Below are 14,017 nucleotides of genomic sequence, written 5' to 3'. Positions count from 1 at the left end.
TGAATAAGGGTTCCTAGTATTATGCTCTTGATGTTCATTAACAGAGTGGCTTTTTTTTTTAAGACTTTATTTATTTGACAGAGAGAGAGATCACAAGTCGGTAGAGAGGCAGGCAGAGAGAGAGGGGGAAGCAGGCTCCCTGCTGAGCAGAGAGCCCAATGCGGGGCTTGATCCCAGGACCCTGGGATCATGACCTGAGCCAAAGACAGAGGCTTAACCCACTGAACCACCCAGGCACCCCCAGAGTGGCTTTTGGAGGTTTACAGTATAATCTGGTGCGGAATGTTGATGCAAAGACAACAACCAGTAGACAGGTACTGCGACAGGAGTGTGCCCAGCATATTCCAGGAACAGCACTGTGACTGGAATGATGGAGAAGCGGAGTGGTAGGAAGTGATATCAAAGAATTAATGAGTAGGCATCTCCTGGTCCGACTTGCTGCAATAGTATTGCTCTAGCTTTGGTGTCGAGAATGACCTATAGGGGAGCAAAGGTGGAAGAGACCATTTAGAAGGTTATTGCAGTTACTTAGGGAATGCTAGTGGTGTTAAGCAAGGTGGTAGCAGTGTGAGGGTGTGAAAGATTGGATTTGGGATATGTGCAGCTGACAGGATTTTCTGATGGATTAGAGGAAAAAAGAGGAGTCAGTGGGTTTGAGCAACAGGAAGGACATAGTCGTTGTTGTCTGATGTTGGGCAGGCTGCAGGTAGAGCCCTTAGGATGGAGGGTACGGTGATCAGCAACTCCATTTTATTTTTACAATTTTTAAAAAAGTTTTTATTTTTTTACTAATATTTACACCCAGTGTGGGGCTCAAATTCATGACCCTAAGATCAAGAGTGGTGTGCTCTTCTGCGAGCCAGCCAGGCACTCCTGAAACTCCATTTCAGACATAGTGCATTTGAAATAATGTAGGATTTTAGAGTTTCTTTGTTTTTTCATTTATATGACATTTGGGAAAAGGTAAAACTATAGGGACAGCAAATAGTTTATTGTTTCTTATAACTATACATTTGTCAAGACAGAACTGTACCATAAAGGAAGATGAATTTTACTGATGTACATTAGACCAAAAAAAAAAAAAAAATCTATGAAGCAAACAAACAGAATTCTCTGAAAGCTCCTGGTTCTGGGTTCTTCTAACTAAGAAACTAGAAGTAAGAGTCTCACTAAGTTTATAGGAATTAAGCATGAGTAAGAAGTGAATAGGTAATCAGGAGGGTATCTAGTAGTTGATAGCTATGCTATGGAATGGAGATAAAGGAAATGTAATTCAAAGAAAAAATTATACATCTGCTTCTGAGCCCTATTAAATTAGCAATTTTATCTCTGAAAAGAACCTGTTAATTAATCACTTCAAAAAATGTAAGGGAAAATGGGAGACAAAAGTAAAATTGCTTTCTGATTATAACCTTAAAAAGAAGGCAGACATTAATAAAAACAATGTGTTTCCCAGTTTTTGCTTGACTGAAAATTATGAAACATACTTATTATTAGCTATGCCTTTTGATGTTTTTAAGCATATGCTTTCTTTCTTGCCTGAATTTCTTGTGTTTCATTCAGTATTTTCTATATATCAAATATGGTCCTGAAGTTCTTCATATACATTTATTTTTCATGAAAAGGCATCTTAAAACTCATTTTCAGAGGAGAAAGATAGCTAAGGCAGAGAGCTTAAATAAATTGTCACAATCATCCAACCACATAGCCTGATTTCAAAGGCAAAACTAACTTTTTTAATAATTGTTTTTAGACTTGTTTCAGTACATATTAAATATTTTTTGTGTAAAATAATTCCACAGGGCTTGAATTATGTAAATTTAGAATAGGTCAAAACTAAATATTTCACTAGTTTTCATTTAATTAATTTTGCTATTTGAGGGACGTCTGGGTGGCTCTGTTGGTTAAACATCTGCCTTCAGCTCAAGTCATGATCCAAGGGTCCTGGGGATTGAGTTCCACATTGGGATCCCTGCTCAGTGGGGAGCCTGCTTCTCCCTCTGTTGACTGTTCCCCATGCTTGTGCTCTTTCTTTCTGTCTCTCTGACAAATAAATAAATCAAAATCTTTGAAAAATAAATAAGTAAATAATTTTGTTGCTTAAACTTCTTATCTTTACACAGATTCTGAAATGAGAGCTATTTACATGAAATCTTTGTGCAGTCCATTGATGAGCAATCAGTATAAAATGGTCCGTAAGAAACATAACAACATAAATATTTTCTCACAGGTATGAACTATAGAAATATAGCGGAGAGTTTCCTGATGATAATGTTGAAATATATTCCTGTTAATTAAGCCTCCATTGTTTCTAAAACTGGACTGTTAGAGCTATTTGAGATAATTTCTGCCCTGATTCAGGAAGGAAGGTGGACTAAATGTATTCTCAGAATGCCTTTTTTTCCTAATTTGGTCAAATTATTCTATCTTCAATTTGAGCCAATTAGAATTCACTATTGTTTTCCAATTAGAAGAATGTTTAAAAGAAGTGAATAGAAGTTCATCATAACTGTTAACAATTTTTAAGTCTTACATGTTCTCTTGAATTTCTCTTGAAAATTATTTTTTTACAAAGGTGTTATATTCTAAAAATTATAGATTATTTTTCATTTATGGACAAATTTTCAAACTAGTCTTCTTTGTTTACAAATTGCCAATATTCAGCCTGGTAATCCCGTCATTCATATTTCCATTGTGTTTGTTATGTAGCACTTATCCACATTGTTTATAAATTACTGTTTATTTTTCTGGCTACCTACGATGGAGTGTAAATTTCTAGAGGGTAAATCATTCTTTTTTTTAATCTCAGTCTTCCCATTTTCTTCCATAAAGAATATAGTCAGGATATATTTGTTGAGTGCAAGTGACTGAATTGATAAAGTGAAATACTCATAAAGATCTCATGTACTTAAAAGAATACGTTAAATACATACTGATTTTATGATTTTATGAAAGGAATTTATAATGTGCTATTTGGTATTTTTACTATAGATTCCTGAGCAAGACGAAACCTACTTAGAAGATAGTTTTTGTGTTGATGAAGATGAGTCTTACAAAAGCCAATCAAGTGAAGAAGAAGTGTGTGTTGATTTCAACATAGTAACTGAAGATTGCTTTGCAAGTGGGAGTAAAAAATATAAAACCCGACGTGCAGTAAAGCTAAAACAAATGGAGATGAGACAGAATTGTGCACGTTCAAAAAAGAAATTATCCAGAATTATTTTACCAGATGATTCAAGTGAGGAGGAGAACACTGTAAATGATAACAGAGAATCCAGTATTGTGGTTAACCCAAGCACTGTTAATAAGAGCAAACAGCAGGACCATTGTTTGAATATAGTGCGTTTTGGGTCTTCATTGCAGTCCAAGGAAAGTTGTGCCCCAGTTGTTAATCAGTCACCACAGCAGAGACAACAGACACCACTTCATTTAAAGGATGCAGTTTCTGATGTTTTGGACTTCAAACCTCGGAGCTGTAATAAAATTGAACCTACCTCACCGTCATTCTCTTCTGTTGATTCACAGAAAGACTGTAGAAAATTTCCAATTCATTTGAAGGTATGGATCAAATTAGAGAAAAAACCTTCATATGTTTACCAAAAGAGATTTTTTGCTGTTTTGCTTTTTTTTTTAAAGTCTATTCTTTTTTTTTAATTTTTTTTTGAAGTAATCTTTATACCTAACATGGGGCTTGAATTCACAAACCCAACATCTAGAGTCCCATGCTCTTCCGACTGTGCTAGCCAGGTTCCCCTGTTGTTTTGCTTTCTTTTGTGTTTTGTGTTAAATAAGTAAAAATTTAGCAAGTGGTGAATTCTTTTTTTTTTAAGATTTTATTTATTTTTGAGAGAGAGAGAGAGAGAGCATAAGTAGGCAGAGCGGCAGGCAGAGGGAGAGGGAGAAGCAGACTCCCTGATAAGTAGGGAGCCTGTGAGGAACTCAATCCCAGGACCCTGGGATCATGACCTGAGCCAAAGACAGATGCTTAACCCACTGAGCCACCCAGGTGCCTCAGTGGTGAAATTCTTCAAACAAGAAAATAGCACACTAAATTTATTGATAATTCATATAGGGATGTTTACATTTAATTTTTTTAAGTATGATAATAGTTTTCTTAATAAAACTCTGTAAAGAAGCTTGCTAGTCTTACAGAAAGGATGTAGGAAATGGGCTTCTTGCAAAATAAAATTAGCAGAAATTACATGCTCAGAACTAGTTCCACACAGATTAACTTTCTTTTCCCTGCTTCAGATATGTAACTTTACTGGGGAGAGAAGTTTAGGAACCACTACCTGATTTCCTTCCTTTAAAATTTTCTCTTTTTATAATGGCCAGATAGTCCAGTTTCCAACTTCTCCCTGTCTTTTATTATTGCTGAAATAATCCCTTAGCCACTTTTAGTTTTTAAGTTTATAGTATTTTTGTTAAAATAGGGGTTAAAGGTTTTGGTAATAGGAATCCCTTAACTGTACATGACTGAGTCCTTTCCTTGATTGTTATCTTGGAGAGAGACCTAGACCTAAACTTCTATTTCTCTAAATACTTTATTCCAGGTGTTTTAGGCCATTCGGCCTTAGCAACATGCTCTAGTATCAACACTGTAGCTCTTAATTTGATGTTTCCAACTCTTTGTTTTTAGAGGTTTATTTATTTATTTTAGAGAGAGAGAAGAGTTGCAGAGGAAGAGGGAAAGGGACAATCTTGGGCTCCATGCCCAGTGGAGTCCAACACAGGGCTCAATCCTACAACCCCAAGATCATGACCTGACTTGAAATCAAGAGTAAGAGGCTTAACCAACAGAGCCACCCAGGCATCTGGATGTTTCCAGTTTTAAACTGTTCCCAGGCTTTTTTGCATAAAGTTATTTCTTCAAGGCATAATTAGAATAAAGGTGACTAGATTAAGTCTTATAATAGAACTTGAGGCTAATTAATTTCTCTGAGCCTCAGTATCTTTAGCTATAGTATAAAGATAATAATCCCAAGGGTCAAGGTACATAATAAGGCCCTGGGTTTAAGATGGTTCAACTTAATTTTTTGACATTATGATGGTGTGAAAACCATATGCATTATGTAGAAACCATACTTAAGATTTTGAATTTTTTATCTTGTCCTGGGCCAGCAACCTGTAGTTTGATACTCTGAGGTCATGGTGGCAGCTGCAGCTTCCAGTCAGCTACACAATTGTGAGTGTGAATCACTAATACACTTGTAACTCTCTATACCCATACAGCCATCCTGTTTTACACTTTTAGTACAGTATTCAATAAATTACAAGAGATATTCAACACTTTTATTGTAAAATAGGCTTTAAATCAGATGGGTTTTGCCCAGCTATAGGCCAATGTATGTATGCTGAGCAATTTTAAGGTATAAGGTAAGCTATGATGTTCAGTAGGTTAGGTGCATTAAATGCATTTGCTACTTAACAATCTTTTCAACTTATGATGGGTTTATTGAGAGGTAATCCTATCATACTTGAGAAAGATCTGTATATGCACAGTCCTTTGGAAATCAGAAGCACTAACTATATTTCTAAATTGGCATGCTCTAAAAAATGGATACATCTAGTAATACTTTGAGGACTGAAAAAGGATGAATAGATTTTTATAGAAAGGTGTTTTAAATTTTCTTCTGTTACTTATACTCCATTTCAACGTAGTATGATTCTTCTCACTTGAAGTAGGAGGGGTGAGAACATGAGGTACATTTTTGTTGATGGTGAATTTTGCCTTGGGAAGAGGTAACTTTTTTATACAGTCTCAATTTTTTTCTTTACAGTTTCTGAACTTCAGTGTTATGTTTAGAAAACAGTTTCTACTTCAAAATAACTAAGTATTCTAAATATTCTCTTTTGGTTCTTTAATGCAGTTTTTTTTTACATTTATTTTTTGTTTTTTGAAATTGAATACTGAATTATTTTGAAGATTATTATTATTTTTTAAAGATTTTGTTTATTTGACAGAGAGAGATGACAAGTAGGCAGAGAGGCAGGCAGAGATAGAGGGAAGCAGGCTTCCTGATGAGCAGAGAGCCCGATACGGGACTCGATCCCAGGACCCTGAGATCATGACCTGAGCCGAAGGCAGCGGCTTAACCCAGGTGTCCCTTGAAGATTATTTTTGAGTGATTAGGACTTCCATCTTTAGTTTAGGATGTAGAAAACTGGAAAGAACATTGTTCCCATCCTAGTCATAGCAGCAACAAAAAGCCAGATAATCCACAGAATCATGGTTTTACTTGAAACTATTTGTAGAGCTGAGGTTGTAGATGAGCCTCATTTCTAAGGAAAGACAAGTGCTTCCAATGAGAGACTAGTTGATTTGGGACAGTTACTGGGTACTGTATATTTTGGTAAGAAGACTAAGCTAAAACTTTAATAAATTGCAAAAGGCAATGAACTAGCATGAGAATTTAGAACCACTGGTAATTACACACAGAGAGGAATTCATAACCCCTCCTGGGCTAGTCTCCATAGACTCAATCAGGTGTTCACAGGAAAGACTGAGAATCAGAGAAAGCCTCCTTTGCTAATGCCAGGCCTTTGGGAAGGTGACTAGCAGTTACTGTGGAAAAGGCAGCAAACCCCATCTGGTTCCTTTCTCCCCTATTTCTCCTATAGAACAAAAAGCTGCTGGGGATGAGCAGCAGACCTTATAGCTATACCTCAGAGCCTAGGTGAAAGACCCTTTGGAGATGGAAGAAGGCAAAAATAAAAAACATTCTATGAGACAGGAGCATGAAAACATCTTGGGCCTAGAGAATTAGAGATCTTCAACCACTGGGAGGAGGGAGGGCAGGATCACTGAGCAGATCCTATTTCTGAGACTGAGGGACAAAAGTCCAGCTCAGGCTGAAGCAGGAAAGTAGAATTTCCCTCCACCCCCCACCACCACTTGCCCTGCTGCCGCCATGCCACCTCATGTGCCTAACATTCTCTCCAAGCAGGCTAGCAAGCACTAAGTAACAAAAGCAATCAACTGCTGACAGGGACAAGGGTATATAGAGAGAACATCACTGAGGTGCAGGCTCACAGAGAAGATCTAAAGCTGAGAGAACATTTCAAAAAATCATCGGCAGAGCCCTGTCCCCACCCTAAATACAAAGTAACACTATGGGAGTTTAAAGTCTCTAGGCTAATCATAGCAATAAGAAAACTGGTATGCCTGGGTGGTTCAGTCAGTTAAGCATCTGCTTCAGCTCAAGTCATGATCACAGGATCCTTGGGACTGAGTCCCACATCAGGCCCCTTCCACAGCAGGGAGTCTGCCCCCTTTGCCTGCCACTCCCTGCTTGTGCGTGCATGCTTTCTTTCTGACAGATAAATAAGATTTTTAAAGACAAAACAAAACCTTAAACTCAACTTTTGACTAGATTGGTTAAACATCACACACTAAAGGCCTAGCCCCCCCCCCCCGCCAAAAAGCATAGCTGTTTCTAGAATTACTACTACCTTACACAAGATGTTTGGCTTTCGCCCAAAAGTTAAAAGATATATAGAAGAAGAAAACATTCCCAAGAACTTTGAGGTATGACTCAGATGTTGGAAATACCAGACAAGTATTTTAAGATAATCTTGATTAATATATTAAAGGTTCTAGTAGAAAAGTAAAATAAACATGCATGAAGAGAAAGAGACCATCATTCCAGAAATGGAAAATATAAAACACAAGAAAGTGGAAATGCTAGAAATGGAAAGCATAGTAAAAGTGATGAAGAATATCTTTAATGAGCCCATAAGTAAATGCAACACAATTATGGAACAAGAACAAACTTAAAGCTTGGTCAATAGAAATTACCCAATATGAAACACAAAGGGTGAAAAAAACAAAAACAAACGAGCATGGAGCATCCAAGAGCTGTGGGACTGTGTCCAACAGTCTAAGATACACATAATTGGAATTAAGGAGAAGAGAGAATAGGTTAGAAGATCTATTTGAACAGGCAATGGCTGAGAATTTTCCAAAATTAATTGGCAAACGAATATCTGAGTCTTTTCACTTCTTTTTGGTATATACCTAGGAGTAGAATTACTGGGTCATACAGTAATTCTGTGTTTAACTTTTTTTTTTTTTTAAGATTTTATTTATTTTTTTGACAGACAGAGATCACAAGTAGGCAGAGAGGCAGGCTCCATGCTGAGCAGAGAGCCCAATGCGGGGCTCGATCCCAGGACCCTGGGATCATGACCTGAGCTGAAGGCAGAGGCTCAACCCACTGAGCCACCCAGGTACCTGCTGTGTTTAACTTTTAACAGTGGCCAAACTATTTTACATTCCCACCAGCAATGTAGGTTCCAGTTTTTTAACATTCTCACAACACTTACTTTACTGTTTTGTTTTTCATTTTAGCCATCCTACTAGGTGTGAAGTGGTAGCTTGGTCCTTCATGTTACATAGTCACTTTGATCATGTTGAAGGAAGAAAAAAACAGTTAAAAAGAGGAAATAATATCAGGAAGGAAAATCAGTTTCAGGTGTTTGAAGTTTATGGCACAATATTTAACCTGATAGTTACCAATATTTTCCACCTTTTCAGGTTGGTAGTACTCTGGAGGATTTGAGAACTTCCGTGGCAAATTGTTCCAATTCAAGACCACATTTGGCTGGCACATATGCTTCTTTTAGACTTCCACAGGAAGGCCAAAGAACTTGTATTCTTGTAGATAGTTGTGAAATCACTTCTGGATCAGAAGTAATTTCTTCCCTAAGAGCAATTCATGGCTTACAAGTAGAGGTTTGTCCTCTTAATGGCTGTGATTACATTGTGAGCAACCGCATGGTGGTGGAAAGGAGGTCTCAATCTGAGATGTTAAATAGTATCAATAAGAACAAACTCATTGACCAGATCCAGTACCTACAGAGCATGTTTGAAAGAATATGTGTGATAGTGGAGAAGGACAGAGAAAAAACAGGTTTGTATTTTTAAATGTTTTTGTTTATAAGGCTGTAAAGGAACTAGAGTATTATTTAATTCACTCTGCTATCAGGATTTGGAAACTCTTAAAATACCTGACTCAAAAATGTTACTTTATGTGTTTATATAAAGCCATAATGTTTTTCATTAGTTATTGTATTTATTTTATGCTATTATTATTAGCTGCTTCATAAATAGGTTTATTTCTGGATTTTTTTAGTCATTGTGTTTAAAGGCAGTTTGAGAGTTAAAGGGTGAGAAATTGAAGGCAAGTAAACCAGTCATGCCTTTTTTCAGGGGCTTCAGAAAGGATAGGACCTTAAGGCAGTAGTGGGGAAAAAGGAGGAGGATTTAGGGGATTTAGGAGGCAGGATTAGCAGTAGTTGGTGGAAGGAGGCAAGAATTACCCTTGAATCAACTGATTTCTTTCCCTGGGCACTAGGTAGTGGTGCTTTTTATTAATTATGATTATCAGAGAAGAATAGATTTGAGGTATAAAGAGTGTTCAGTTGAATACTCAGGTGTTCTTATTAGGGAGCTGAAATGGGTGCATAGGAGCTTCAGTTATGGAATTTCTTTGGGTGGTACCTACTTGAAGGGGGAGCCCTGAGAATGATAAAAAAGGTCATGGAATATGGAATCAGAAGACACACTGAATTCTGTTGTCACAATAGCTATGTGACGTTGCATTAACAAATCACTCCCTCTGAGGGGTTAATATACTTGTTCTATTCATTTTGTAATTATGAGGACTAAGAGAAATCATGCAGGCAAAAGGCCAGTATGGAAGAATTCAAGAGTTATACAGCCACACCGTATAAAGTAAAAGGAAATAATGTAGTTTATATAAAACACTGGGTTGGTAATTGAACATTGTACCTTTTTATCCCCATGCTGTCACTGGTAAACTATGTGGCCTTGGATAAGTCACTCTTTCAGTAGCCAAGTTTGTCTCTTTTTTTCCTTCTTTTTCTGATAAGTGACTTTTGATTAAGCTATCTCTTCAGTCCTCTTAGTGCTAAAATTCTATAATTTCCTCTTTATCAAAATATCCTTTATAAAGGAAATAGATTTGGAATAAAAGGAAAGTAACGTGGCAAAAGTTGCAGGAAAAAAGTTATGGAAAAAGTTTTGTTTTGTTTTTCCGTAATGAAAAGTGCCCCCAAAAGGATGGAGGATAGAATATGAAAAGAAATGAATGGGAAAGGTAGGGAAGTAAGTTAATAGGCAAGAATTAAGGATGATGTTAAAATGGGTATGCAGGGTTTTGAGTTACTCTTGGGATAAATATGTAAGATTTTATATCCATTAAGCCAGTACTCGAGCTATTCATCAGTGCTAGCATTATGAATTTGAGAGATAATACGGTATTGGTGTTTAGGAATGAATTATCTAGGAATATGAGATCTCTCCTGCCGATTCACCTTTTTGATTCCAACTGAAGACCCTCCTAAAGATAATTCTTCCTATTTTATCTCCCAGATACTTGAGAATCACTAAATCTTCAGTTGAGGCTTTCTCATTAGCATAAGATGGCACTAATTTGCTTAATGGGTATGGATCTTGGAATTTTGATTATATTTAGTATTAATGATTCTACTTAAATGTAATTTACTAATTATAATTAATTATAATTAATGAATTAATTACTTAATGTAATTTGCTTAATGTAATTTAATGTATTTTCCTAAATATGAAATATTTAGGAGACACATCCAGGATGTTTAGGAGAACAAAGAGCTACGACAACTTGCTGAGTGCCTTAATTGGTGCTGGAATTCGAATTCTTTTCAGTTCCTGCCAAGAAGAAACTGCAGATTTGCTAAAGGAACTATCTTTACTAGAACAAAGAAAGAATGTTGGTATTCATGTTCCAACAGTGGTGAGCAGAAGTAAATGTGAGGCACTTCAATTTTATCTAAGTATTCCCAATATAAGTTACATAGCTGCATTAAATATGTGTCACCGGTTTTCTTCTGTGAAAAAGATGACTAACAGGTATATCTGTTTTAATATTTTTATTTTTTTTAAGATTTTATTTATTTATTTGACACAGAGAGACACCAAGAGAGGGAACACAAGCCAGGGGAGTGGGAGAGGGAGAAGCAGGCTTCCTGCCAAGCCTGGAGCCTGAGGTGGGGCTCAATCCCAGTCATGACCTGAGCCAAAGGCAGAAACTTAATGACTTAGCCACCCAGGCGCCATGTTGTAATATTTTTGGATGGTTACTTTTAAATGATTCTTAGAAGTATTTCATAGAAATTTTAATTAAAAAAAAGTAAAGATGTATAGCACCTGTTGAGATTATCTCATTCAGAAAAGACTTTTTGCTTGCCACTATGTTATAGCCACTGCATGAAGTTGAAGATCTTAATGGGGGGAAGAATTGCCTTTGGGGAACTTAGAGCCTTCTGGGAGCTAGAGAGGCAGCTCTTATATTTGAGCTTGCATTTTTTTTTTTTGAACATACACAGTAGATCATTTATTATACAATCACATTTTTTAACAAAAGTAAAGATAAATTACAACTTTAAGCTACAAATTACACAGGTATTGCAATGAAATGCATAGGTGGTAAGGCTCACTTTGGATTCATCCCAAGAACAGAAAAATGAACTTACTTTTTCTTAAAGTGAAAACTAAGCAGTTCCTTAACTTTACATTATTATGTCCTCACAAGTTCACCTTTCCATCAATATCCTTCTCTAGAAAAGAGATTGAGAGCTCATTGTCAAGGTAGAGCAATATTGTCCAGCAACATACATCTCCACTGTCAAGGGCTACTTGTATTTTAAGTTCCCCAATGTACTTTATTTATTTATTTATTTATTTAGCTTTTTAAAAATATTTATTTATTTTTTATTTCTTTTCAGCATAACAGTATTCATTCTTTTTGCACCACACCCAGTGCTCCATGCAATACGTGCCCTCCTTAATACCCACCACCTGGCTCCCCCAACCTCCCACCCCTCGCCCCTTCAGAGTCCATAGTTGTTTTTCAGAGTCCATAGTCTCTCATGGTTCACCTCCCCTTCCAATTTCCCTCAACTCCCTTCTCCTCTCCATCTCCCCATGTCCTCCATGCTATTTGTTATGCTCCACAAATAAGTGAAACCATATAATTGACTCTCTCTGCTTGACTTATTTCACTCAGCATAATCTCTTCCAGTCCTGTCCATGAGCTTGCATTTTTTTGTCCTCTTTTTTTTAATTGTGTTATGTTAGTTACTATACAATACATCATTAGTGTTTTTTTTTTAAAATAAACATATATTTTTTTCCCTTGGAGTACAGGTCTGTGAATCGCCAGGTTTACACACTTCACAGCACTCACCATAGACATCATTAGTGTTTGATGTAGTATTCCACAGTTCATTGTTTACATATAACACCCAGTGCTGCATGCAATACGTTCCCAACTTAATACCTGCCACCAGGCTCACCCATTCCCCCCACCCCTCTCCCCTCTAAACCTCTGAGTTTCTCAGTCTGGGCTGTTTAGTTTTGGAACTAGACAAATTTGACAGTTGCAAATTTTACAAGTTTTTGTCTATTATATTGCTTGAAAAAGAAGATTTCAGAAAATAGGTTAATTAAACCAAAGGCCTGTGTGTAAAATAGTGAAATTATTTTTATATATGACTTTAAATATAGAGAATAACTGTTTTATTTAAACTCATGTTAAGGACATATTAACTCTTTTATGTTTGGTGTTCTTTAAGCAAATAAGATTAAATTATACAAAAGTTCTACTCATTTATTTTTCAGCTCACCTCAAGAAATCTCTTTATGTGCACAAGTAACTCATCAGAAGGCTGAGGAGATATACAGATATATTCACTATGTATTTGATGTGCAGATATTACCAGATGGTCTTAACCAAGGTAGACTAAAATCTGATGCATGATCATACTGCTCAGGTTTGGTTATGAAAAAGAACTCTTGCAATACTGAATGCACTTCAATAATCATTATTGTGGTTTGTGGTGATCAGTTTAAAATATATAAAAGTATAGTTTCATATCTATTTTATATTGTGTACATTTTTATTTATATAGATTATAATTATTTTAAAAGAAAACCTGATATTCAGTAATCATTTTGATTAGCTAGATTATGAAACTTATTTATTGAATAAATAAGGTTTACTGAAGGTGCTATTAAGAAAGGAAAAGCTTGAGATAGAGATGTATTTTAGAAAATTTCCAGAGATTATAGCACTGTACTTGCCATTTGTTAGCATAATAGGTTGAGGTGTCTGACTGCTGCCAACTTAATGGTCATAAATAATTTTCCTATATATAAATGATAATATCATAGAGAATATTTTAAATGTCCTGAGTCTATCTACATATTGGGTAAGATGTGAATGGTAGCTGTATCATGAGATAAGTGCTCCAGTTACTAGGAGAGATGAAAATTTAACTGAATATGATTATCTTATCAAAAGTGTCCTAATCAAGTATAGTCAAATCCTGCTAGTATGAATTCCAACCTACACTGCTTTTTTTGTTGTTGAAATATCATATTCAACGAAGTGGTGTATTGGCTTAGATTTGGGAAACTGGTTAGTATTAGATGAGCTGTTGAATGTGGACTTCACTGTGCCCATAATAGTGTCTGTGATGCTATTAATATTTTAGGATGTCTCCATGTTTTTATCTGCAATATCTGAGGCCCTCCTAGTCAGTCCTTAACTATGGATCCCCCTCTCCCCCCATGCCCCCCATTTAGAGTCTTTTATTCTCTGGTTGCCTCATTGTTTTCTTGTTACCCTGCAGAGTAGGTGAATTAACCTCACAGTTGAGTTCTGCTTGCCTTACACCAGGCAGGGACTTCAGAGTTCACCTAATTCAAATTTCTTTTCTCTTTTCTTATCAGGTGGAAATAAGGCCCACAAACAAGTGACTTATTCAAGGTTACTGGGAAATCTAGAACCAGAACCCAGGAACTAGAGACAGGTTCCGACCCCCACCTCCCCCCCACTAAAAAGTTACTCTTAATTGTGAGCTTAGCTTCTTTGTGGTAGTATAAATTCTTAATTCTACTTAGAGCAGCAGATTTCATAGTTCTACTGTTCAATAATTCTGTTGAAGTGAGAAA

General features: G+C 36.3%; 1 protein-coding gene across 2 annotated transcripts in view; it reads left to right on the top strand.

Annotated features, from left to right (window-relative positions):
• FANCM (FA complementation group M) overlaps window positions 1-13,901 on the top strand; it is a 63,364-nt gene extending 49,463 nt beyond the window's left edge. The window contains exons 19-24 of one of the 2 annotated variants that reach the window (XM_032871195.1): window positions 2,124-2,230; window positions 2,992-3,558; window positions 8,537-8,912; window positions 10,621-10,912; window positions 12,683-12,798; window positions 13,796-13,901. In XM_032871195.1, the coding sequence (XP_032727086.1) occupies window positions 2,124-2,230; window positions 2,992-3,558; window positions 8,537-8,912; window positions 10,621-10,912; window positions 12,683-12,798; window positions 13,796-13,869 (1,532 nt within the window). In that variant the 3' untranslated portion in view covers window positions 13,870-13,901. Of the gene's footprint in view, window positions 1-2,123; window positions 2,231-2,991; window positions 3,559-8,536; window positions 8,913-10,620; window positions 10,913-12,682; window positions 12,906-13,795 lie in introns of those variants that run through there. The other variant, XM_032871196.1, reaches the window with a different exon arrangement.
• Window positions 13,902-14,017: the final 116 nt, after the last annotated feature.

This window comes from Lontra canadensis, unplaced genomic scaffold (genome assembly GCF_010015895.1).
Source record: "Lontra canadensis isolate GAN:19392208 unplaced genomic scaffold, GSC_riverotter_1.0 scaffold42, whole genome shotgun sequence".
Taxonomy (NCBI): Eukaryota; Metazoa; Chordata; class Mammalia; order Carnivora; family Mustelidae; genus Lontra; species Lontra canadensis.
The sequence above is the reverse complement of the archived record's forward strand: the minus strand, read 5'-3'. Positions and strand labels throughout refer to the sequence as shown.